Raw genomic sequence first — 27,065 nt, 5'->3', positions numbered from 1 at the left:
TTTTTTAAAAAAAGTGTAATACTTTTTTTTAAAAAAAAATTTAATTGGCTTGAAATATAGATAATATAGTGCAACTTGTCACGGACTTAACGGGTTGAAAGGAAAATCTCGGAGAAAATCTTTAAGTCGTGACAAACTGCTACACAAAAGACCACCTCAAATTGGGAAACAAGATGTGAGATATTTTTTCCATCTTGGGGCCCTATGGCTACTATCTAATGTAGCCAAATTCATTTGAAAAGCGAAATTAACAAATTACTTAGTAAAAATTTCATCATAACTGTACTCACTCCTCTGAATTTTTTTTTTAAAAAAAATCGTCAATTTCTAGGCCAATCTATTGGTGTCTCTTCCTCAGATAGGCAATATATATAATCAAAATTAAATTCTGCTTTCAACAATTTTTACCTTAATTTTTACCTCTAATTATCGTTTCACCACAGAAGCGAAATTTCTCTGGAGCGAAACATATCGAAAGAAGAAAATAGTATTTCACTGAAGCGAGGCATATCAAAAAAAGAAAATAGCTTTTCGTCTCTCACTTCATTTCTTAGTATATCAGAATAATTTTAGAACAAATTATTTTTTATTTATTTTTTGCCTCTACTTACTTTTCTATTCAAAGATGAGAGCTCCATCAATTCTGATTTTTTTGCATCCCTGTCCCTAAATTCCCCCCAAGGAAAAATAAAAAATAGGCTTTTTTTTTCTTAGCCCCCTCAAAACTTTTTTTTTTTATAAATAGCCTTAACAAATTTATATTTGTATAAATAGTCCTCTTCCTATCATGCCAGCGCCTAGGTAGCATTTTTAAGTTGAACATAGTGATTCAATTACCGTATTTTTTTTATATTTTTTATTGTTCTTAGCCTTAGTAAGTAAAAAAAAAAAAAAAAAAAAAAAAAAAAAAAAAAAAAAAAAAACTAAAGTGTGAATATAAACACGTTGATTCAATCACCGTATTCAACTTAAAATTGCCAATGTGGCACTAGTGTGGCAAGAAAAGGATCATATATGCAAATATAAATTTGCAAGGGCCATTTATCAAATTTTCTTTTTTGAGGGGGGCTAAATATGAAAAAAGTCCGGCAAAAAAATTGTGGGTGAAATATTTTGATACACCCGGTGCAAGCAACAACAGTTTCCACGCTTAAGCTGCGACTAGTACATTGTCGTCGTCGTCGTCGTCGTCTCCTCCATCGATCTCTTCTCCCCCCCTCCTCCCCCTCCCCCACAACGCAACGGAGCCCTCGAGGCCATTTCCCTCTCCCCCACCCTCTCTCTCTCTCTCTCTCGCTCTCTCTCTCTCTCTCCATACTATACATACACACTCTCTCTCTCTCCTGTTCTGCTTCCTCAGATCGGATTCACTGGGGGGAGGGATCGGCGATCGAGTACAGGTATGATTCAAGCAGCATTTTGTGTCCAATCTAGGCCCGTTCTATGTGGCCTCGATCGCCGCGGAACGCCGTTGATCGGAGGCTCCGGAGTATGCCGATTGAGACGAAGGGGTGGCCTTTCGATCCGCCCCGATCGGGGAGCTAGGGTTTTGTGCTGCTTAAAGGTGAGTCACGTTGTTTCTGTTTTTGGCCTCTTTTCTATATTCAAGCTTGATTGAGTTGATTCTTGTTTGTTGATTGTTTAGATTAAGTTAAACGTATCGTACAAGGGTTTGGATATGAAATATGGGGTTTTTGCTGCTTAACTGCGAATTGTTTTGACTTATTTGTGCCCTGTGTTGGTAATCATGCTTCGTTGAGCTAATATTGTACTACGGTTTTCAATTTGGAAATTCGGGTCAGGTGAAGCATTTTGATTTCCTTTATGTCTCTTATCGAGAGTTATACTCTATTGATCTACTCTAGGGTTTTGGATTTGAGTAATAGGGCATTTTGCTGCTTGGGGTTAAGTTTGATTTCGTTATGATGCCTCTTATCCATAATAATTACGCTTTGTTGAGCTGTTTCATGTTGTTAGTTTTTAGATGGAGAAGGAAAACATTTCGTACTAGGTTATTAAATTTGAATTATATATAGGTAGAGGCGTCATTTTGATTTTATTGTAGCTTTACCAACAATTATGCTTGATTGAGATGTTACATGTTGTCTATTATTGTATTTTTACCATTAATTATGCTTGATTGAGATGTAACAAGCTTGATTTGAATTATATATAGGTAGAGGCGTCATTTTGATTTTATTGTATTATTATTGTATTTTTACCAATAATTAAGCTTTTCAATTTGAATATAGGATTTTATGTTATTTGGAGGTGAATCATTTTTACTTTATGTCCTTGATTCATAATCATGCTTGTGTCTCATGTTGCTAATTAGTTAGATTGAGAAGGAAAATATGTTGGACTACATTCAAAATTTGAAGGGATAATTACCTATATACCCCTCATACGTTTGAAAATATCCGATTTATCCCTATTTTTTTTTCTTTCTAAAATACCCCTCATATGTTCTACCGTTATTGCAAAATACCCCTGCAGTTATCTCCTGTTAAGTTAACTTGGATTAAATGTGAGTTAAATATCTACCATAGTTAAAAAAAATTAAAATACCAATTTTGCCTTTAACTTAAGGGCAAATAAGAAATGCTGGTGACGGTAGAGGGGTATATTTGAAAAGACCAAAAGTCAAAATACTTTTTGTGCCCCTGACTTTAAGGGCAAATAAGAAAAGTCGGTGATGGTGAAGGGTATATTTGAAAGGGCAAAATAGTAATTTTATACAGATAACAGAGTTAATTAACAGATTTTAACTCTAGGGGTATATTTGAAATAGGTTGGAACGTAAAAAGGATATTTTCAATATTAGCCTTTTAAGAGGGGTAAATCAGAAAGTCGGGAATTTTTCAGGGGTATATAAGCAATTGCCCCAAATTTGAATTATAGGGTTTCCTCTTCCTTGGAGTTGAATGAGTTTGATTTCTTTGGGCTGCTTATCCATTATCATGCTTTCTTTGGCCATTTCATATCATTATGCATTTTAGAAGCAAAACATATGTTATGATTTTTTGAATTTAAGTAATTAGTTTTTCTGCTACAGAGGTGGATCATTTTGATTTTATGCCTCTTTGCCCGTCATGCTTGCGAGATCTGTTTCAAGTAGTTGCACGCTAAGAAAAAGAAGAAACACCTTGAAATTTGAATTGTAGGTCGAATTCCAAGTAAGGAGGAGGCACTCCCCGTTCTTGGATAGTGCGCTATTGCCTGGTGGGAATGATCTGACCTCACATGAGTGGAAGGCAGTTCCAGATATCTGGAGATCGTCAGCAGAAAAATATGGCGATCGGGTTGCATTGGTGGATCCTTATCATGATCCTCCATCACAATTAACTTATAAGCAGGTGAAGATTATATTGACTACTTCTTTTAGCCATCAAAATTTATTAGTTTGATATTCGTATCTCTTAATCTTCACACAGAATTTCTCACACATTCAAGCTGTATATATGATCTTTGAACTTGGAGCTGTTCTTCTCTTTGTTGTTCCTTTTTTGATTTTGACTTGATGCCTAAACAAAATGGCATGTTAATACGAGTGTTGTTAATCATGCAAACAGAACTAAGATCAAGTTAGAATAAGATTGATAATTTAGTATTTGCATATGCAAGAAGCAAAATGAATGTTCGAGCAAAAAAAAAAAAAAAACGGTTAGCTGCCTTTTTCAGTAATAAGCTCATTTTGAATTTGTAAGCATGGAACTTATTTGTAACTTATCACAGAATTATGGGACTAAAATGAAGCGAACAATATAAGGACGCACATCTGTTATTTTTGTTATGAAAGGTTTTGAATGAGGCTCTTCACTAGAAGGCAAGCAAGTGGTTTGGCACACTGGTAGTATATGGCACCGGGTTGTAAACAATTTGTCATAATCCACTTGTATACTTTTTCTATCTTCCACAATTGTTGGTATTAATTGCCTTTGCACTCACGATCATCATTCTTGTCCTCATGTTGTTAAATTATAAGCTTGTTTATTAGTTTAATATTTGGTTCTTTTGTTGAAAGGTTGTGTACCTTATGAAAGGACATGTCCCTTTGTAAGGTTGTGTCTTTTAGTTTAGGGTTATGTCCTTTTGTGAGACCCCAGATAGTCCTATATATAAGATATAATAGGGCTAAACTCTTAACCCGGCTTAAGCATTTTGGGTGGTAGCTAGACCCAAGAGGTTAAGAGAGTTAAGCGTGCTAGGACGGGAGTAGTCCTAGGATGGGTGACCCCCTGGGAAGTTGGGGCGTTACATTTGGTATCAGAGCCGGTTCACCAGCTGGACATGTGTGGCGAGTTTCGGCTGAGCCAGGGTCTGGATGACGGGCTAGCGAGACGAGTCTCACATCGTCTGGTGATCTTGGGCTGTGTGTGTGATTGGACTGACGAGGACGTCAGGGCCTTAACGGGGGGAGTCTGTGACACCCCAATAGTCCCACATCGGATGGGAATGGGGTTGTCATTGAGTTTATAAGAGACTTAGACACTAGTAATAATAACTGGGCTTAAGCATTTTGGGCCGGTTGTTGGGCCCAACGAGTTATTGTTGCTAGTGGGCTGGGTCGTTACACCTTTAGCGAAGGGATGTCTATTTTCGTGAAAAATTGCGTAGTTTCATGCTCTATAAATAGAGGGCATGTAATTTGTTGTGTTGTTTGGATCAAATTGTATTTAAGTTCAATCATATTTAAATAAATTTGGTTGTTCCAGTTTTAATATAGTTTAAACCCATCAACATTTGGTATCAGAGAAAGCAGGGACGAAGCCAGGATTCAATCACAAGGGGGGCCAAAATATGTACAAATAAAAATTTTAGCAGATAAATAAGATTTTAACTACTCAAATTTTTAATAAAAAAATTTAGTGATTAGATAATTAATGCTGAAAAATATTAAATTTATTTCTTTAATTTACACTCGCTTAACTTCTAATTATTTTATTTGCATTATTCCATTCAAATAACTTAAGAATTTTACTAAATCTAATAGTAATTTAGTTAGAATTTAATTTTTTTAATTTTTGTTAATAAAATAATAACAACCAATGGCTAATATCTAACAGAGCTATTAAATTTAGCATACTATTTTATTTAGTTAAATAAATTAGCTCATAAAAAATAATTAGAAAGTTAAGTAAATAAAATATTTAAAGTTGAAAGGGCTTATTTCAAAATACACTATAATTAAGAGGTTCTTAGTATATTTTCACCTGTAAAACATCTAAGAAGAGAGAGGGCTCTATATTAGCACTAAAAACTTTTTACAAGATAGGCCCATATATTTTAAAAATTAACTAAAAATTTATAAGCTACCAACGGACTATAAAGTAAATATCGAAAAGTTGAGGGGGACCATGGCCCTTTTGGATCTATACATGGCTCCATCTCTGAGAGAAAGGTTGCTAGAAAGAAATTTTGTCAAAAAAAATGGCCAATCAACTTCTCCAAACCCGAATCCCAAAACTATTAAAAGACAATTACGAGAATTGGTGCATTCAAATGAAAGAACTTCTTGGTTCTCAAGATCTTTGGGAATTAGTTAAAACTGGGTACCAAGAATACACATAGCCCGACGAAATGATTTGAAGGATGCAAGAAAGAAGGACAAAAAGGCCCTCTTCTATCTTTACCAAGCCGTAGAAAAGTCGTCGTTCGAGAAAATTGCGGAAGCAACTTCGAGCAAAGCAGCATGGGATATTCTTGCCGCCGTCTTTAAAGGAGATGATGAAGTGAAGCAAATTTGTCTTCAAAAGCTTCAAGCAGAATTTGAAGCAATCCGAATAAAGGAGTCCGAAAGTGTTGCAGACCATATTTCTTGCATTTTTGGTTATTGTAAAACAAATGAAGCGAAATGAAGAACAACTTGATGATGAACGAGTTGTAGAAAAGGTTCTTCGTTCCCTCACGGCCTCACATCAAAATTTGAGCATATTGTTGTCATCATAGAAGAGTCAAAAGATGTTAGTATTCTTTCTATCAACCAATTGACAGGATCCCTTCCAAGCAGATAAGCAAATACTACAAAAGGTATCTGAAGTCCTGAAAATAAGTCGACTGAGCAAGCTCTCAAGTCAAAATTGAAACTTAATAAATAGGGAAGGCAAGAATCGTGGAGAAAATAATTATAATAAATATAAGAATCAAAAGAGATATAACAATAATCGACAAAGTAGCAACAACAGTGGTCACCAATTCACGACATGAATATGGACCAAAAAAAGGCAGACGTAATAACAATCATCCAGGGTCTTATGGTGGGGCAAGTTCCAACACCCAATGTTATAATTGTAAAAAATATGGTCACTGTAGCAACTATTGCTGGTATAAAAATACTGAAGGAATAATTACTACATCGAGTACTTTAGAAGATAAAGTTGTAGAAACTTCACTACTACTTGCATGTTGAGCCGAAGTTAAAGGTCCACAATATGTATGGTTTCTGGATTCCGATGCTTCAAATTATATGTGTAGAAGTAAGAAACTAATGTTGGTGGCAATGTGAAATTTATTAGTGATTCAAGAAAGAAAATTAATTCTACTATGCTTAAAAGCCTACTAGGAAGTCTTCACTATTTAACAATGAGTAGATTAGATATCACGTATGGAGTCAGATTAATCAGCCGATATATGGATGATCCAATGGAATCGCACTGGCAAGTTGTAAAACGGATTTTAAGATATATAATGGTACCATTGGTCATGGGTTATACTTTACAAATTCAAAAGAGTTGAAATTAATTGGATATACAGATATTGATTGGGTCAGAGATCAAGATGAAAGAAAAAGCACTACGGGATATGTTTTCTTTATGGGTTCTATAGCTTTTACGTAGAGTTCAAAGAAATGGCAAATTGTAACCTTATCAACATGTGAAGTTTGTGAAGAAATATGATTAAAAATCTTATTACAAGAATTAGGTTTATATTCAAAATTCTCCTACCCCGATATTTATCTATAATAAATCAACAATTGAGCTATCTAAAAATCCAGTGCATCATGGGAGAAGTAAACATATAGATACAAGATATCATTTCCTTCATGAAGAAGTAAAGAAAGGACGAGTTGAATTAATTCTTTTATTATTTTTTCAAATAAAAGAATTGTTGATAACCATTTTTATCTTGTTAGTTAATTAATTTTTCCCATCATGCATGTTAACATGACTTCACGTTGCTTTGCATTCAACTTTCAAGTGAGGAAGCACTGATCTCTCTTTTCTTCGAACTCCAACAAAATTGCAAGCAGTCACTCACATGGCATTCAACCTGCTAGCTGGTTTATTCTTGCAAAAGTGCTAGTCCACGTTATTATCTAATTTTCTAAAGATTATGTTGATGCTCTATGGATGACTGAATGCATTCTCAAATTTATTTAGGATTCTTGAAACCATACCAGATAATAGGAAAAGTAGGCTCGATTTAAGTTTTGATTTTCTTGATAAATGAGTAAATTATCAGGATTTACTGGAGTAATAATGTTTCTGAAATGTCAAATTCTTTCCTCCAATCACAGCTTGAACAAGAAATTTTGAACTTCTCTGAAGGTTTAAGAGTAGCAGGAGTTATTCCAGATGAAAAGTTGGCGCTTTTTGCTGACAATTCATGCAGGTGGCTGGTTGCCGATCAAGGTATATCAAGAATTGTTTATGTACTGTCAACACTCATAGGTCTTACTGATGTGAAGTGATTAGATAAAGGTTTTTTTCTTTTGAGAAAATTTAAAAATTAATATGGGCTTTTTTTTTTTTTTCCTGCACGGGACTTGCTTTTGAATACTGTTAGCCTTTATGAATATTAATATCTTAAAAGGAGGCTGCATTTATGTACCCTGCCAAGGGATAGCATATATGGAGCATATCCTGTCACATTATATGTGTCCAAATTTTAATTTACTTCAACTCATAATTATGTTTATGTAGTAAATAGGAAAGTAATATATAAAGAACAAATCTTGGAAAGGAAATATGAAGATAAATTGCCACATCTATACGATGACTCTTCACCAAACCAGGGTAAGAGACAGATGTGAAAAAAATTGATAATTCTTAGGCTCCAATTGTTTTCCTATGTTGGATGAAGATATGAGACATAGGAAGTTGAGGATTTCCCTGCAGCAGAATGCATACTGCGCTTCAAAGTAATTTCATCTTGCCACTCATATTAGTTCAAACAAACTCTTCAATAGAAGTAATTCTTACTTGCACACCTAATTCCCCTTTCCTTCAGAATTTTAGATCATGTTATTCTGACAGAATTTGACCCTAACATGGGTCATTAAACTAGGCCTGATGGTCCTCGTTGTCTTTCCTCCCCATTCTGATTCTTTTGATGACTAGGAAGCATTTAGAGGAAAATATGACCTATCAAATTGTTCTTGCCATCTACTAGCTGGGGTGCAAAATCTAGGTCTCCCTCACCCTCTCTCTCTCTCACGCGATTAAATTTGCATTAACAGCAGTACCACGAATTTGACACGCTCAGTCTAAATAATGGCAGGTCCAGTGGAATCTTTGTTATTTTTATTTTTCCATGGTAATATGAAGTGAATACATATGACTTCTCATCAAGGCTCCAAGCTGAAAGAAATAACCACTTGGAGTTTGCAAAAGAAGGCTCCATTATATATAACCTTCACTGTTGCTGTTCTTTTTGTCTCATGCAAAATGATAGGTTGCATTTATATGTTTGATTTATTTATTATTATTTTACTGCTTTCCATGCATTACATTTTGGGCCAGTTGTCTTGCAGGAATTATGGCTACTGGTGCAATCAATGTTGTTCGAGGCACAAGATCTTCCGACGAAGAATTGATGCAAATATACAACCATTCTGACAGGTGAGTTTCCTTTGCTACAATTTTCGTACATTATATTTTGCCTCTTAACTGCTCCGATGAGTTACATATATCAACATGGATGTTGGAGAAGGTATAATATCTTGAACATTTGTCTTGCCCAAAAACACACCCCCACCCCCTCTTCCCCCGCCCAAAAAAAAAAAGAAAAGAAAAATTATGATGGTTCTTTTGTGGGTAGCGGAGATCGTCTAGAACTTCTTGTTTCCTTTATGTTATGTAAAGATGTGTAAGAAATCCTTATGTGTATTATATGTTGCTCGACTTCTGAAGTTTTATCAATTTTTGCGCTTTGGTGGCGTCAGGGGGCTGTTGATTTTGTCAGTATAAGACAAATCACTATATATGTATTTAAGTGTTGCATTGCATGCGTCTTGGGTCCCTATGAGCATTGTAGTCTTATCTTCAGTCTTTCTGAATACTTTATTTATCTTTTCTTCTTCTCTTTGACTTCATGAATTCACTACTAGTTCAGTGCCCTTATTTTGTTTTTTTAAATTTTGGTTCCAATTATATGCTATAAATAATTAATCATGCTGCCAGTGTTTGTGTGAATGGTGTGTCCAAACCATCATTCATGTTGAAAGCTGCTGTCTTCTTTTCCTGTTGTGACTTACAATTCTGCGATGACTTATTCTCTTTCATTTATGCTCGTTTTTGCAGCGTTGCACTTGTGGTGGATAGTCCACAATTTTTTAACAGGCTTGCAGAATCATTCATTCCGAGGGTAGATGTAAGATTTGTTGTTCTACTTTGGGGTGAGAAATCAAGCCTAAATAGCAAATCAATAAAGGACATACCCTTATATGACTATAGAGAAATCATAAAACTAGGGCAGGAAAGCCGCGATGCATTGCTCCAATCTTGCAAAGAAGGTAATAATCCGTTACATTTTATGAGAAAGTATGCATGGAAAGCGTCTCTCCAATTTTTAGGTTAAAACATGCATAACTAACCTTAAATTCTCACAGAACTTGAAAAATTTTGATTTTACTACCTAACCTTCTAGTAAGTTCGATTTAATTACCTGTAATTTTCTACGTAATGGTATTTTAAAAATTTTAACCACAATATTCAATAACCTAATAGAACATTCTTTGATATTTTTTTGATGGAAACTGTTTAGTCATAATGGAAATTGATGGAATTTTCTTTAGTTAAACTCAAGGGCTTTTTTTGCATTTGGCCCCCTAAAAAAAATTTATTTTAAAAATAGCCCCGGCAAATTTATATTTGCAAAAATGGCTCTAGTCCTGCCACGCAAGCGCCACGTCAGTGCCACGCAAGCGCCACGTCAGTGCCACGTGAGCGGGGTTGGGGCCAATTTGTTAAGTTGAACACGGTGAACCATTCACCATGTTTAGATATGGTGAACCATTCACCATGTTTAGACACGGTGAATGGTTCACCGTGTTTGGGAAAAATATAGTATATATGTATTGTATTACGAAAAAATATAAGTATTGAAAAGGGGAAAGGGGGGGAATATAGGTTTGGAACACGGTGAACCATTCACCGTGTTCAAACACAGTGAATGGTTCACCGTGTTCAACTTAAAATCATGGCGCTGATCTGGAGCCTATGTGGCGGGGATAGCGCCAAATTTGTAATTATAAATTTTGATGGGGCTATTTGTAAAAAAATATATTTTGATGGGGCCAAATGCAAAAAAAAGCCCTAAAATCAATGTAAGGTTAGGCAGTGAATTACAAAAGTACAGGTATCCATTTCAAAACAAAAAATTAACAATGGAAAGTTAGGCAGTGAATACAAAAATACATGTATCCATTTCAAAACAAATTAAAATTCAGGTAAGATCTGCACATTTTTAGCTATTTTTAATTGCTCGTCAGTGAATTTCCGAATCCACCATCAAGTTACACTTGAAATGGCTCTGCTGCATTTGCATGTAAACAGATATCTGTAAAAGAACAAGCTTAGTTACTAACATTGTAATAGATGATCAGCTTGAATGTTCAGGCTGGAAGATGATGGATATAGTGGTTTACTCCCTCAATAGAAATGAAGCTTCCTCGTTCTGTTTTCAGACACCTATTACTAGCTGTTACTAGGGTGCAATCATTATATAGTTTATTAATATCTTTCCGCATAGAAGTTCTAGATTACAGTGAGAGGGAGAAGCACTTATATTGATCAGGCATCAACTTTTCCTAATTCATTTTATAGATAACTAAAAATCTTCAAATTATAGCTTAATCTTTTGATACTGCTTAAGCATCAAATCCTAGAGCTTTAACATCCTACAATTTCTTATGTAGCATTAATTTAATTTCCAAAAGAGAAGAAGTATACGCATTAATATTGCGATATGTGTTAAGCCTGAGATTATAAAACATCTGATGTTGGTTTCAAAATAGCCAAAAACACCCCCTAGTAACCAATATCTTGGACATTGATTTCCAAATAGCCAAAACACCCTCCCAGTAAACAATATCTCCATAATATTGTATTGAAACACAAAATAGGACAACAGATCTGATTGGTTCGTGCTTTGCAACATTCCTGGTTATATTAACATAACCAGAAATCTGATTTCTGTGAATCAAATTGCTACTAATGGTTGATTGCTGGGTTTGGTTCGGTGCAGTAATATAATGGCGGATTACTACACATGTAAGATCACAACATTTGATTCATCTTATTGATTTCAGTAATTCTAAAGTAAAGTTTATGCTACTCCAAAAATACCCTTGCACTCATATTCAAATTTAAATTCAGATTTTAAATTTAAGATTAAATATTGTTTAAATTTAAATTTTGATTTTGAGTTTGCATTTTAAATTCAAATTTTGATTTTGAGTTTGCATTTTAAATTCAAATTTTGATTTTGAGTTTGCATTTTAAATTCCAATATTGTTTTTTAGTTTGCATTTTAAATTCAAATTTTGATTTTGAATTCAAATTCTAATTTCAAGTTCAGATTTTGAATTTGAATTTTGAATCATGTTCACATTTCCAATTCAGGGTTCAAATTCAAATTTTGATTTTGAATTCGAATTTCATATTCAAATTCTGATTTGGGATTCGAAATCAAATTTCAAATTCAGTTTTTGAATTCAAATTTCAAATTCAAATTTGAATTTTGAATAATTTTAAATTTGAGGCAATTGGGGGCATGGAGGGTTAACTTTGGAATTTTTTGTAAGTTGCAGGGTTATCCGCAATCAACAATGCAAAATACCTAAACTCCCTCCCCAGTAATTTTTTTGGGCTACTCTTGTGCTAATAGTAATCCTGCATTACTGACAAGACAACATGCGAGATGAACCAAACACAATAATTTGAAAAGAGTTTTGCAAGATTTTCAGTAATCTTGGCAGGATAGCACGAGCCAAACGCGCCTTTTGAACTTTCCAGTTCATCTATAGGATTATTTTATGATATTAGGAAGACTGCTTCTTTATGTTGCAACTTACAAGTAGGATGATCTTCGAAGTTTGGAGTCCTGTCATTCGACTTAACTAGCTGTCAATGAAATGAAAAACTCCAATTAAAAGCATGGGTTGAAATACGGGATGCAACCATTATAGTATCTATAGTTAGATGGAAAAAATAATTCAATTAGAAGTCTATAACAAAAGGAAAGGTAGTGCCTTAGGCTTTTTTATTCGTCTGAATTATGGCCTTTTATTTACAGCACATACAGCATCTACTTACATTTTGAAGCACTTCATGTGTAGATGAACTGAATGGCTAATTTTATAGGCCAACATTATTCGTTTGAAACCATCAATTCTGAAGATGTTGCAACTGTGATGTATACAAGCGGAACAAGCGGCATGCCAAAAGGTGTATTGCTTACACATCGAAATCTCTTGCATCAGGTTTGGTTACAGATATTCAATATATACTTCTAAATTAATTGAATTTCTACAAGTTAAGAAATTTAAGATTGAATCTCCATGGATCTTAACCAATCATGTTGAGTTCTTTTTGCAGAAAATCCATCTGTTCCTTGCTGATGATCTCAATTACTATTTTGCAACAGTAGTGCATTACTACACAAGCAGTTTTCATCTAACAATGCTACCTACTTAAATTTAGGTTCAGAGAATTAAACATACTTTCTTATTGAGCTTCAAATTTATTTCTTTACATGGAAATGTCCTAAGAATAATTTGGAAAACTGTTTTTGATACTTGCTTGTATAATTACTTGTTGTACCTTCTTTTTCCTTCAACAAGAATTGTCAATCTGTTCTTTCTCTGTGTTTTTGTGATCTTTGATTGTAGATAGAGAACCTATGGGACATTGTTCCTGCAGAGCCTGGAGACAGGTTCCTAAGCATGCTTCCATCTTGGCATTCATATGAACGAGCTGCGGAGTATTTCACATTCACACATGGCATCGAGCAAGTTTACACAAATGTGAGGTATTTGAAGGTACGCCTTATATCTCTTTTGTGGATAAAATGCAAAAACCCCAGCATACAAATAGTGCTACTTGCTTGTTTTCCCCTGAAATATAAAAATCTTACATCTAACCCTTCAAATGTTTAGACAATGATGGAATAATTATCATTTCAGATCATATTCTATGTACCGAAGAATTCTTGATTAACGGGAAGAGGTTAGGTGTCTACACTTGAGCATTGAGGGGATTACATATAGGTTTTTGTATTACATGAAGAAAAGAGCAAATGGAGCTATTTTCAGCATTTCAGAGTGGTTTTCTGCAATTCAGCCTTATTTTGCTGGAAATTTTGATTTGCTTTACTTTTAGACTTGATATGTGAATGAGATTTAATATTGTGATCTAAGATCATTTGTTTTGAAAGTAGAAGCTGGCTTCTTCCAAGTATTGTATTATTTTCTTGTTATTCCTTGGTTCAGATCAACTACAGAAAAGCATTGATTGCTTCATCTATCTGACTTTCCTATTTTCTGATAGGAAGATTTGCAGCGGTATCAACCTCACTACCTTGTATCAGTTCCTTTGGTTTATGAAACACTGTACAGGTCAGCTATTGTGCTTCGGAACTTCACAATATTATGTTCATGTGAACTGGGTGATTCTCATTAGCATGTGAAAATTTGGAAAGTTCATGATGTCCCAATAACATCGAGAAGGCAGAGTCATGTGGGTTGCTGACTTATTATTTTCACTATGGTCTCATTTTGTTTACGTTTAATAAGTTTCTTCTGATAATCTCTTGCCATCAAGTTGACTGCAGTATACATGTAGAATAGTCAGTTAGTTGCTAACTTCAAAATATTATTAACTTACTCTCCTGGCTAGCGTCTAGGACAAGTAGATATGTTATCTATGAAATATGCAAAATTTGCAACCTTTGCCTTGATTGTAGTTACTAATTTTTTAAAAACTTTTTTTGCTTCCTGCAGTTCGATACATAAGCAAATTTATGCAAGCTCTGCTGCTCGGAAGTTCATTGCACTTACATTAATCAAGATTAGTTTGTTATACATGGAGGCTAAGAGAATTTATGAGGTTTGGACATATGTAATTTGTATTGGTTCACCAAATATAATTTTCTTCCTGACACCTTTTGTATTTTCCTTTCCTTGCATGAAATATTCTTGGGAAGGGAAAAGTCTTAACCAAAAGTCCTATCCAGCCTTCATTTTTTGCTGCTATGATAGACTGGTTGTGGGCAAGAATTATATCCACGCTTTTATTGCCTTTGCATTACCTGGGAAAGAAGTTAGTCTACAATAAAATTCACTCTGCTATTGGAATATCGAAGGTACAATTTAAGCCAGAATTTTGCTGAGAGAGCTATCATAATTTTACTTTGTTATCTTTTTCTGTGATAGAAAGACTTAGTGGATTTATTTTATCATCTTTTTCTGCAATAGAAATGTTTATTTTATATATTGCCAGTATCTGTATAAATTGTAGAGCTTTGTTTGAATAATTGCAGGCTGGTTTGAGTGGTGGTGGAAGTCTTGCGATGTACATTGACAGATTTTTTGAGGTTAGAATTTTAGATGACTGCATGTCATTCTATCTATGGTTTTGGGGCATTTGCATATATTACCTACAAGACCATCTATTAACATATAAACCCTGTGAAATCTGAGTTTTTATGCATGTCTCTTAAAAGTGCAGTTTTTAACTACCTTTTTTTCTTCTTAAATTTGTAAATCATCTCATTCATGTGGAGGAATTGGTTTGGTACTGAAGACAACATTCTAGGGAGGGGTATTTTGTAAAGTACATGGTCATAAATGTAAGAAATTAGGTTTTAAGGGCAAATGTGAAAAGTGAAGCCCCTGATATATCTAGGATATAAATTTATGTGTAAATTGATAATTTTGTAGGGAACCTTTCTGAATAGCTTGTTGGGTTTGTATATGTTTGGCTCTTTCAGGCAATTGGTGTGAAGGTGCAAAACGGTTATGGCCTAACAGAGACTTCTCCAGTGCTAGCTGTCCGCCATCCAGCACTCAATGTAAATTAAGCAAAACCTGATTTTACTAAGAAACTAAGTATGGTATCTATGAAAAATAATGTGCAAATATTATGACTGGTGAAGGTTCTTGGCACAGTTGGGCACCCTCTGAAGTACACAGAAATCAAGATCGTGGACATAGAATCAGGTAAAGTGCTCCCAAATGGTTCAAAAGGGACAGTCAAAGCTAAAGGGCCGCAGGTGATGAAAGGTTACTATAAGGTATTCATCTCGGCTGATGCCAATTTAAAGTAATTCCCTGAAGCTGAATATTTTTGAATGATTATTACCCTTATTCATTAACATCATTTTAGTCAATCTTTAATCATATTTGCTTCCAGTACTACATATCCTAGTTATCTGGTTTTGTCTCATCCGCAGTTGGTGAGCTTAAGATCATCTTAATAATCTATGTAGTGAATCTTATTTTTTGACTTCTTCACTTCAATAGAAGTCAATGTCAATAGTGTAAAGTTGCCTTCAGAAAAGAAGTATCTATGAAAGTTTAAGGTCTACAGAAGTGGTGTTCAGCAAGGAACGACCCATAGAAGATGCTTATGATTGTCCTGATATGTAATTTAATATCTAACTTGTGTTTCTTGAGGAATCTGTTGTATGTAAATACAAACGAACTAAATTGGTGTTTATACTGATGGAATTATGATTATGAACTTATTACGTCACCAATTAATTTTCTCTATGAGTTATTGAAGAGAGAGAGAGAGAGAGAGAGAGAGAGAGAATGTTATTGTAAAATCACCAAATCTACCTTGGAAGTGCCCTTCGAGGGAGAGAGATTTTGTTATTGCAAAATCATCAAACTCTACAAAATTATCAAAATCTATCTTAAGCGCCTTCTTTATGCCTTGGAGGGAGGGAGGGAGGGAGGATGGGAGATAGATTTTGTTGTTACAAAATTGTCAGACTCTACAAAATCATCATACTCTTATCTTAAGCCCTTTTGTTGCCTTCTCTTATGTATTTCACTTTCAACAGAATCCATCTGCTACAAATGCAGCTTTGGATGAAGATGGCTGGTTCAACACTGGTGATATAGGTTGGCTTGTCCCAAGTCATGCTAGAGGGCGTAGCCGTAACTGTGGGGGAATGCTTGTTCTCGAAGGACGTGTGAAGGATACTATTGTTCTTAGCACAGGTTATTGAGCAACAATATTTTTGAATTCTTCTCGTTTATAGCATAAATTTAACTTGAGGAAAAGGTTTAAGGTTCGAAGACAATAATTTAGGGCCGGTGTGATGATTGCACCGTTGGTTCACCATTGTGATGAGTGGTATGCTTCACACAGGTTGTAAAGTGCAAATGTGCTATATCACAGGGGGCTTGTGCTTTTATAGTCATTGCACAGCTCAATGTGACTGGTGTAATCTTCTTTTAAGTACAGAGGTTATAGTCGGGAATTACCCATTGGAAACTGAGAAGCAAATATCACACAAATAGCTGTAGTGTCTTGTTTCAGTTGTGTCAATATTAAACTGGCTCTAATCTGGAAAACTTGTAGGTGAAAATGTTGAACCTGCAGAGCTTGAGGAAGCTGCCCTGAGAAGTAGTTTAATTCAGCAGATTGTGGTTATTGGTCAGGTGAAAGGATTTAAAACTTTAAACCCTTTTAACCTTTATAAGCATCTTCTTTGACTTGCCCATTTCTTATCCTCCATTTGTATATTCCTTTATAAGCATCTTCTTTGACTTGCCCATTTCTTATCCAGTATTTGTATATTCCTATATAAGCATCTTCTTTGACTTAACACATTTCTTATCCTATATTTGTATATTTCCCTTTCTACTCATGATGATTTTAATTTACCAAGTATATCGGTTGCCTTAAGTTGGTCAATTGTTTTATGTTAGGACCAACGACGCTTAGGTGCTCTTGTTGTTCCAAACAAAGATGAAGTATCAGCAGCAGCAAGAATGAGGGCCATCGATGATGATGCGACGGACCTCAGCAAAGATAAAATGATGAACTTACTATATGATGAAATCAGAACTTGGTAAGCCTCACTCTAATTCTTCTTTTGCCTTTCCCTTTTTCCCTCTTTTTTTGTAGTATGGGCTTATTTCAACTTTAGGGTTTTCAAAAAATGCAAAATAATTAAACCAGTAGTTAACCACTGACGTCATTCAACCCAGTGGTTGAATCATTGGTTGAACTAGTGACCCATGATACTATAATATTTCCAGATCGTAAATGGTTCTGGGTTTTAAATCATTAGTAAATGTTTTACAAAATTTAATTATAAAACAAGTAACTTCTATTTATCTAACTACAGGACTTCTGGTTGCACTTTCCAAATCGGACCTATACTGATACTGGACGAACCATTTACGGTAAATTTCACCAAATTCCTCCTCTCTTACTTGTAGACCTGTTAACCTTTTCTGGAAAAATACGCTTAACTTCTCTATCTTCCCCACAACAGATTGAGAACGGCTTAATGACGCCAACTATGAAAGTACGGCGTGACAAAGTAGCTGAAAGATATCGCGAACAGATCACGAAACTCTACAAGTAAAATAATTAGCTTAGAAACAATTTCCTATTTTCATCACTCTGTCACTTTAATGCTCGCGAGATATGTTTTTAAGGGTGTGCTCAAACTGAGGGTTTCAGTAACCTAATAATGTATAGGATTCAGTGGAAGGACTTGGTCAATGCCGCGGTAAAAAAAAAAAAAAGAAAAAAAATACTGGAAATGTTAGATTCCTTTTGTATGTGTAACTTTCATTTTCTTTTTTTTCAATCTCTGTAGGATTTTTGTGTATGGCGATTTTCTTTTCAATCTAAGTAGTTTCTGAAGAGGAAAATAGTTATGTATGCGTCCTATAGTACCAGTAGATTATGTAGCTTGTGTGATGACAACTTTTGCACATGGCTTCTAGGTGACTGCAACTTTTTAGGGTCTGTTTGGTTCACCGTAAAACCGTAAAAAATAATTTTCCATGAAAAAACATTAAAAAATTTTATATTTTATAGTGCTTGGTTTGTTTAAAAAGGAAAAAGTAGCTCTTCATCAACATTTGTTTGGTACGGTGGAAAAAAAAGAATGAAAAAAATTTTACTTAGCTTGAGTTTTGTTTCTGCTGAAAACCAGTTCAAAATGAAAACTTTAATTTTTTTTTTTTTTGTCAAATCCATAAAATTATTTTTATGGGAAAATGTTTTTAAGGTCGAACCAAACAAGCGAAAAAGTACTTTTCATACTGAAAATAATTTTTCAATTCAATTTACACCAAACCAAACGCCCCCTTGGTGTTCTATCGAAAGTTGCAGCATGCCTAATTGATCTAAATGATTGGTGTGAGACCTTATGTTTTCAGGGTAAACTTCAGTCTATCCCCTGTTTGGTTTATCGCATTTTCATTTTATCATCTTCCCCCACGTGGTTTATCGCATTTTTATTTTATCATCTTATGGTTTAAAATATTATATCCTGCGTTTTTATTTTATTTTACTGAAATAACTTTCCATTATATAGGTAGGGTAGTAATTATAGTAAAATTTTTTGAAAACTATAGGGAGGTATCTTGTTTAACAAAAAGTTCTTACAGGAAATTAAAAAAATAAAAATCACAGGATAGTAAAGTGTATTTGTTTTAATCATAGGATAACAAAGTGAAAAATGTGCTAAATCATATAGCATAGTTTAGTACAACTTTCGAAACTAATAAGTGGCAAAGTGAAAATACACTAAAATCACTGGGCCATAATTTTTTTGAAGTTTATCTTTCTTGTTTTAAACAAGAGCAATACTATATGTACATTATAAAGGTGCGTAAATCTTTCATATCTTTTTTGAAGGGCTAAGATTGCATACTTATCTTGTCAACTGTTTTTATTTTACTTTTAATATTAAAAATCCAAAAGGATATGCAAATCTTTTGACACGGGGCGTGTAAGATCTACGTATTTTAAAACTCGAAATCAAAATTCTAACAATATACTATATTTTCTTTTTCCTTGATTTTGTGCATATCACTTGATGGTTATTATTCTGATTCTGTATGGATCTTTCTTTCTTAGAACTTTGATTTAGTGCAAGTTTTTGATGCTCGCCAATAAGTTGGACTGTGTTTATATTGAATTTTAATCTAAACTCAGCAAGAAAAGTGAATAAAATTAAAACCAACCATTAATGGAATAAGTTCGAGTTTAGATCAAAATTATACCCACAATCATAAATTTTATCCAAAACCAATATCATACCTGCACAGCAATTGCAAGGCACTTGATCTGTTTGTTTTTGTGGATTTCAAAGGTTGAATTCGTGACTCGGAGAAAGTCATAGACTTTCATAAAAATCAGTCTTTCGACTTCGATAAAATTTGGCAATGAAGACAAGTTCGCGAAACTCACAAATTTCTTGCTCTCAGTTGGAAATTAAAACATGAAGCAAAGAAAGTGGAAACAACACATCACAGCACATGAAACTTCCACTATTGGAAGTTTACGTACCCTCAAAAAAAAAATAATAATAATAATAATAATAATAATAATAATAAAAGATCACGAGGCCTACGTAAAACTTATCCATGCATGAACTCTTGTTGTCCACTTTCACGTAAAATTAATTATTAACCCAAACTGTGGAAAGTGGAATAAACGTACAAATTAAGCACAAAAACTAATGCAAAAATTTTTACACTTCCAACCAATATTTATATACTAAGGTGAATCTTACCTCCGGGACACCCAACCTTTCAAAAACAAAAACAAATATAAAAAATAACCTTAAAAAAAAAAAAGAAAAATTCTCAACCTATACAAAATAATTACAGCAAACGAGTTTAATAAAAAATAAAGTCTCCGAATCGATGATCAGCAATACCTAATATGGTCTAGACCACTTAAAATATTTAGAAATGAAAATTTATATTTTTTAAATATTTTTCTCTTGTGCACTAAACAGGCACAAAATGAATAGCTAAAAATAAATATTTTTCAAAAAATAGTGATAAGATTTTTTTAAAAAAATAGTATAAAGAAGTTTCTAATAAAAATTCAATTGACTTGAATTTTTTCACACCAATATTAAGCAAGAAAATATCTCGTATTGATCGACCATAAAAATTACAAATTTTGCGACTCTTTGATCCTTATGTCAAAGATGTTAAAATTTTGAAATTTAATTTCTATATAGATACTTTAAATAGCCTAAATCATATTTAATATTGCTGATCATTAATTCGAAAATTTTATCATTAAACATAAATCTGTAGCAAGAGAATCTGATGCTACTGATAGTATTCTAACTCACCTCTCTTGAGCATGCATTCGCTCGTTCTCCGACCCTTAATGGAGCTTCATCTCAAACAATTATTTTTGTTCTTCGCTCGTGCTTGTAGATACTGTTTGATTTTCTTTTTCATAATCGTCGTCATCGTTGTCGCTGTCGCTGTCGTTGTCGTCGTCGTACACAATCGTGACCACTTCCATCGCCGCCTCGACAACCGCCAGGCTGCTCCCCCTCAAGACCACCACCGCCTGCTCCGCCACCTTCTCCGCCTGCACGTACTCCACAATCGCTTCTCCAAACTGCTCACGCGACTCGTCGTCGAGGCAGACCTCCGCCAGCATCTCCCCAACGGCTCTGGCGGCCGTCAGCGGCATCAGGAACTCGTAGGCATGCCGGCAGAAGCTCTTCGTCTCTACTGGGAACGCGAACTCCGTGATGCTATTGCCGCGGCGACGGCATTTCTCGACGAAAATGAGGTTGAAGCGGATGGCAGCAGTGCTGTTAGTTTATAAGCTTGTTTTATTTGTTTATTTTTTATTTGAAGAGTTGTGTTTCTTATGAAAAGGTGTGTCCTTTTGTAAGGGTTGCGTCTTTTGGTTTAGGGTCATGTCCTTTAGTGAAAGGTTGTGTTGTTTGGTGAAGAGTTGGGTCGTTTCGTGAAGAGTTGTATCCTTTCATGCTCTATAAATAGAGGGCATGTAATTTGTTTGTTTAGAGTTGTGAAGTGTGGATCAAATTGTATTATTCAGTAATAGTGTACTGAAGTTTAGTTATATTAATAAAGTTTGGTATTCCAGTGTTAAATATATTTGTTGTAGTTTATTTTATATATTCGCCCTCCAACAATTGGTATCAGAGCCAGAACGAAACTCTGTTAAAAAAAAATGGCCACACAACTTCTCCAAACTCAAATCCCAAAATTAGTAAAAAATAATTATGAGAATTGGTGTATTCAAATGAAAGCACTTCTCGGTTCTCTAGACCTTTGGGAATTAGTTAAAACTGGATACCAGGAATACACAGAGCAAGAAGAAGCTGCATTAATTATAGCACGACGAAACGATTTGAAGGATTTAAGAAAGAAGGATAAAAAGGCGCTCTTCTATCTTTACCAAGCAGTAGACGAGTCGACGTTTGAGAAAATTGCCGAAGCAACTTCGAGCAAAGCAGCATGGGATATTCTTGCCACCGTCTTTACAGGAGATGACAAAGTAAAGCGGATTCGTCTACAAAAGCTTCGAGCGGAATTCGAAGCAATCCGAATGAAGGAGTCCAAAAGTGTCGCGGACTATGTTTCTCGCATTTTGGTAATTGCCAACCAAATGAAGCGAAATGGAGAAGAACTAAATGATGAACGAGTTGTAGAAAAGGTTCTTCGTTCCCTCACATCAAAGTTTGAGCATATTGTTGTCGCCATAGAAGAGTCAAAAGATATCAGTACTCTTTCTATCGACCAATTGACAGGATCGCTCCAAGTGCATGAGCAAAGACTACAAAAGATGTCTGAAGAAGAGTCGACTGAGCAGGCTCTCAAGTCAAAATTGAAACTTGATAATAGAAAAGGCAAAAATCATGGAGAAAATAATTATAATAGATATAAGAATCAAAAGAGATATCACAATGACCGACAGAATAGCAACAACAGTGGTCGCTATTCACCACATGAATATGGACCAAAAAGAGGCGGACGAAATAACAATTGCCCAGGGTCTTATGGTGGTGCAAAATCAAATATACAATGCTATAATTGTAAAAAATATGGTCACTACAGCAAAGATTGCTGGTATAAGGACACTGAAGGAGTAAATCACTACATCGACAGTACAATAGAAGATGAAGTTGCAGAAACATCATTGTTACTTGCATGTCAAGCTGAAGTTAAAGATCCAGAATATATATGGTTTCTGGATTCTGGTGCTTCAAATCATATGTGTGGAAGTAGAGAACTATTTGTTGAAATGGATGAAAATGTTGATGGCAATGTGAAGTTTGATGATTCATCCAAAGTACCTGTTAAAGAAAACAGAAAAATTATGTTTACATCAAAAAATGGTGAAGAATTTATGACTAACTTGCAGAATGAACAAGCAAATTGGTTGAATAAGATTCAACAAGAAAGAGAAGAATTTAAAAGGGATATTGAAATTCAAAGGAAAGAAATATTAATCAAAGAGCGGCGGAAATTGAGACTTCTTTAAGAGATAAAGAGGAAGAATTTGAGCAAAAGAAAGCTAAAGAACTTCAGTATATAACTTCCCAAAAGGATATGATTAAAATGCAGCTAGAACATATAGCATCGCAGTTGGAGATGCTCGCTAGTGAGAGAAAGCAGATTGCTCTTGATCGCGAACAGAGGGAGAGAGAATTATCTGAAATCAAAAGCTCCATTGAATTGCTTAATATTCAAAGGAAAAAGCTGCAGGAGCAAAGGGAGTTGTTGCACAAAGTGAGGGAGGAAAAGAAGGAAATTCAATCATCTTTAGCTGAAAATGTTAGAAGTATACAAACAGTGGTAACTTCGTTGGGAAGGAAAAGACTGAAAAATATTATCCCTTGTAATGATGCAGACGTTGAGTTGGAGCCAAGCAGGAAGCTCCAGAAAATAGTGAGACAAAAAAGAAGAACAGATAGGGAAGAAAAAAATAACTGTGCTCCTAAGGGTCAGCAACCATGCTTGAGTGATGAAAACCCTGAAATTACAAATCGAACAGGGCCAGAGAATATACTGAAAATGTCAGATGACGTGCTGTTGTTGGATTCGGTTTTCAATGGATCAAAAACAAAAAAAAAAACCAAAAACAGTTAATAGACAGAGGTGCATTCGATAGTGAAGGACCATCAAAGGAGATTACGATGCCGGCAACTAAGCCAATTGCTAGCAACAATCACTTTAAAAAGCAATATGGTGTGGACTTGTTGACCAATGCATAAAGTAGTTAACATAACTATTTTTTGAAAAGACATGTCTCTTTGTTTAAAAAAGAATATTTCAAATTAAAAGGTTGTGTCTCTTGAATTGGGACACTTCAAAGAGATGTGTCATTTTGTTTTTTGAAAGTTTTTCATGCCTATAAATAGTGAATGAATAGTTGATTTTTTTTTTTTAAAGCAACTTAACATTAAAGGAAAGTGAAACATGGAGAATAAAGTGATAGTAAGAGTGTCCTACAAAAATCTACTTCAAGAATACTGTCAGAAAATGAAGATGCTACTGCCACAATATCGCACTTATCAAGAAGGACCTATTCACATTCCAGAATTTTATTCATTTGTCGAATTCGGAAATTCCACTTATATGGGCGATGTAAAAAGATCAAAGAAGGATGCGGAACAAAATGTGGCTCACTTTGCTTTATGAGTACCACAGGTATGGTTTCTCTTGATCAAAGAAATTTGTATTTAGAGAAACTTGCAAAAAATTTGGAAAAAGAAAATATGGCAGTGAATTTGGAGAATAAATCCCTGGAGAATGTAATCAATGAGCAGGCCTCTAAAATTAGGAGTTTGATTTCAGACAAGATAGTCTTACAGGAAAGGCTCCAAGATTATGAAGACCCGATCGAAAAATATGTCGACAGTTTTGCATAAACAAGCTTAAGGGGGAATGTTAGTTTATAAGCTTGTTTTATTTGTTTATTTTTTATTTGAAGAGTTGTGTTTCTTATGAAAGGGTGTGTTCTTTTGTAAAGGTTGCGTCTTTTGGTTTATGGTCATGTCCTTTAGTGAAAGGTTGTGTTGTTTGGTGAAGAGTTGAGTCGTTTCGTGAATAGTTGTATCCTTTCATGCTCTATAAATAGAGGGCATGTAATTTGTTTGTTTAGAGTTGTGAAGTGTGGATCAAATTGTATTATCCAGTAATAGTGTACTGAAGTTTAGTTATATTAATAAAGTTTGGTATTCCAGTGTTAAATATATTTGTTGTAGTTTATTTATATATTCGCCCTCCAACAAGTGTTGCCGCCGCTGCCGTTGGCACTCGGATTGTTTGTCAGTCGGCAGTGGTGCAGTAACAGCCAGCAAGAGCGCTCCGCCGATCGTCGGGGAGTCCTGCCGGCCGAAGTCGAAGGCTCCTGATCATCATGATGATCACGATCCATGCTTCAATCTAAGATAAATAGTTATTATTGCTACTTTTATTAAATTACTCTAAATATTTTTAAGTGGTGTATAAATATATACACACATTAGCACTGTTTGGATTTTGAGGCGATCTTACAGCTAAAAAATCACAAATATATTGAAACTATATATATATATATATATATATATATAGCAGTTATAGTGAATATTTGTAGGATTTTTTTTTTGTTAGGATTCGTCCACATTGGAACTTATCTAAAATATTTCTAATCCATATGGGATAAAAAATAAATATTTATAATTATCTGTTATATTCCTAATCCACTTGGGATAAAGAATAAATCTAACAGATAAATTCTAATCTGTTTAAATCTTTATCTATGTGAGATTTAGTCGGAGTATGATTAGGATTAACGTCTCCCTTATGGCCTATAAATACATGAGGTATTGACCACATACAAGATAATAAAAAAAATAAGAATCATCTCTCTACCAAAATTCTCTCTCTTGGGTTCGCTCTAGGGCACCATCATAAACCCTAGGGATTTGGGCGGTGTGCGGCGATCGACTCTAGTAGCCGGATTGCAACGAGTAAGAACAACGTGCAACAAATTGAGACAGGACGTTGGCGGATCAACGAGTTCGTAAAACAAGACGAGATCAGATCCTAGTAATCACAGCATTGATTCCGCACTATAAAAAGGTATGTAAAAATCTATGTGATTTTTGCGACGATTGATTTTTGAGTGTTTAATTAATTTTATCCAACATTTTTAATATTTATTTTTTTTGAGTTTTAGTTCGAAGACTAGATGGAGAGAATACCCGAATAGGATTAGGTCCTTTTATTTTTAAATTATTTTTCTCGTTATACTAAGATTTTTTTTTCTTTATCTCTAAAGTCGGGCTTCATTGTGATTCTCCTTAAATTATCTGAAATATTTTGATTAAATAGGAAAAAATTATTTTTTAAAATTTTATCTAATTTGTTTGGCATCACTAAGACATTGATCAATTTATCTAAGAGTGAAAGTGGAAAGGATAAACTCGAATCGAATTCAACACCTTATACGATAGAATATAAATATGGAGATCAAAATTTAGCATTCAATGTATAAAATAATTTTAAAAAAGTATTGATGCAAATATATTTTTTTAAGAAACCCAATTGTATTCCAGGGTTTTCAGCCCTAGAAGACGAGGGTGTTAATACCAGGATAAAGTGATTTTTTATTTTATTTTTTAATCATGAGTTATATGTTAAAATTGAATTTTTGTATATTAAATATTAAATTTTATTGAATAAAATATCACGTCCCGGATTACTCGTTTTTACGCGCACGCCGACAAATCTGCCGTATATAAAGAAATTTTTTCTGTATACTAAGCGAAGCTGTATCTGTAATCATACAACACTACAACTAGTAGTATAGAGTAGCTAGAAAAAAATAAAACATATATCATAACAGTGGTTTAATACATACATAGTATCCGGGTACAAATACTCGCTCCAGTAAGGTACAATATAAGTATGTAAAGAACCAAAAACTACAACTACCTGAAGCTGGTACTCCTCTAGCTCAGTGACTCGTCAAGAAGGGCTCTAACTCGCAACACCCTTTCCATGATCAGTATCAACAGTAGCAGCAGCCGCAACCGAAGGCTATACAAAAGATCCACAACTGGGCGTGTGAACTACTGTAAAAAGAAGTAGTCCTCAGTGGGTACCGCAACCGACCTCAACGGCTCACCCATTAAGTCTACAGATGATATGCTCAATGACAGTAAAGGAACTGAAAATAATCTACAGTTACATGCCACTATACTATCATGATCCAACACTACTATCTGTAGAATAATTCAGTCTCTGACCCAATCTCACTAAGGACTGTGAATACACCCGTCCCAAAAACTGTGAATACACCCGTCCTGCCTGTCGAAGCTATACAGCTGCCTCCACGCTCAGCCGTCTGTGGAGAACAAGTCCAACCAGGACACAACGACACCAACGCAAACGCACAAAGTCCGACTCCGGAGTGGCACTCGTGGGCGCTACCCAACCGAATATGCAAGCGTATCTCTGTCAAGCTCAATCAGGCTCTCACAGGCTATAGTCAAGTAAACAGGATCTAACTGGTCTAACAACCAAACTCACGTGCCCTTGGCACAATCTGATGCAAAGACAGTAATCTGGGTCCACCGTCAACCCCAACGGTACCCGACAGTCCGGAACAGTCTAAACACTGCTATAAAAATAAGCTCGGCATCCCAGCACGAGTGTAAAAACACTCTACACTATTCTGGGTATCCACTGCCTACAAACTGCGGTGATATAAACAACTACGGCTCCTAGAGCTAAATCTGGTAGTTTTAACATATGACAGTGTAGAAACGTCAGTTTTCTCCTAAGTCAAATCCAAATCCAACATGTATTATTT

At 34.7% G+C, this 27,065-nt stretch overlaps 1 protein-coding gene across 2 annotated transcripts; it reads left to right on the top strand.

Annotated features, from left to right (window-relative positions):
* LOC109723159 (probable acyl-activating enzyme 16, chloroplastic) lies at positions 1,177-18,110 on the top strand. Of its 2 annotated transcripts, none has more exons than XM_020251415.1 (18): positions 1,177-1,564; positions 3,165-3,356; positions 7,517-7,631; positions 8,753-8,840; positions 9,522-9,616; positions 12,585-12,703; positions 13,112-13,261; positions 13,770-13,837; positions 14,222-14,327; positions 14,425-14,583; positions 14,761-14,814; positions 15,211-15,291; positions 15,376-15,513; positions 16,288-16,447; positions 16,812-16,891; positions 17,162-17,304; positions 17,584-17,641; positions 17,734-18,110. In XM_020251415.1, the coding sequence occupies exons 1-18, from the start codon at positions 1,403-1,405 to the stop codon at positions 17,824-17,826; spliced, it is 2,061 nt and encodes a 686-aa protein (XP_020107004.1). In that variant the 5' UTR covers positions 1,177-1,402; the 3' UTR covers positions 17,827-18,110. The 2 variants fall into 2 exon arrangements, with proteins under 2 accessions (XP_020107004.1, XP_020107003.1); XM_020251414.1 differs by having other exon boundaries at positions 9,522-9,733.

The sequence above is a fragment of the Ananas comosus genome, linkage group 17, assembly GCF_001540865.1.
Source record: "Ananas comosus cultivar F153 linkage group 17, ASM154086v1, whole genome shotgun sequence".
NCBI lineage: Eukaryota > Viridiplantae > Streptophyta > Magnoliopsida > Poales > Bromeliaceae > Ananas > Ananas comosus.
The sequence above is the reverse complement of the archived record's forward strand: the minus strand, read 5'-3'. Positions and strand labels throughout refer to the sequence as shown.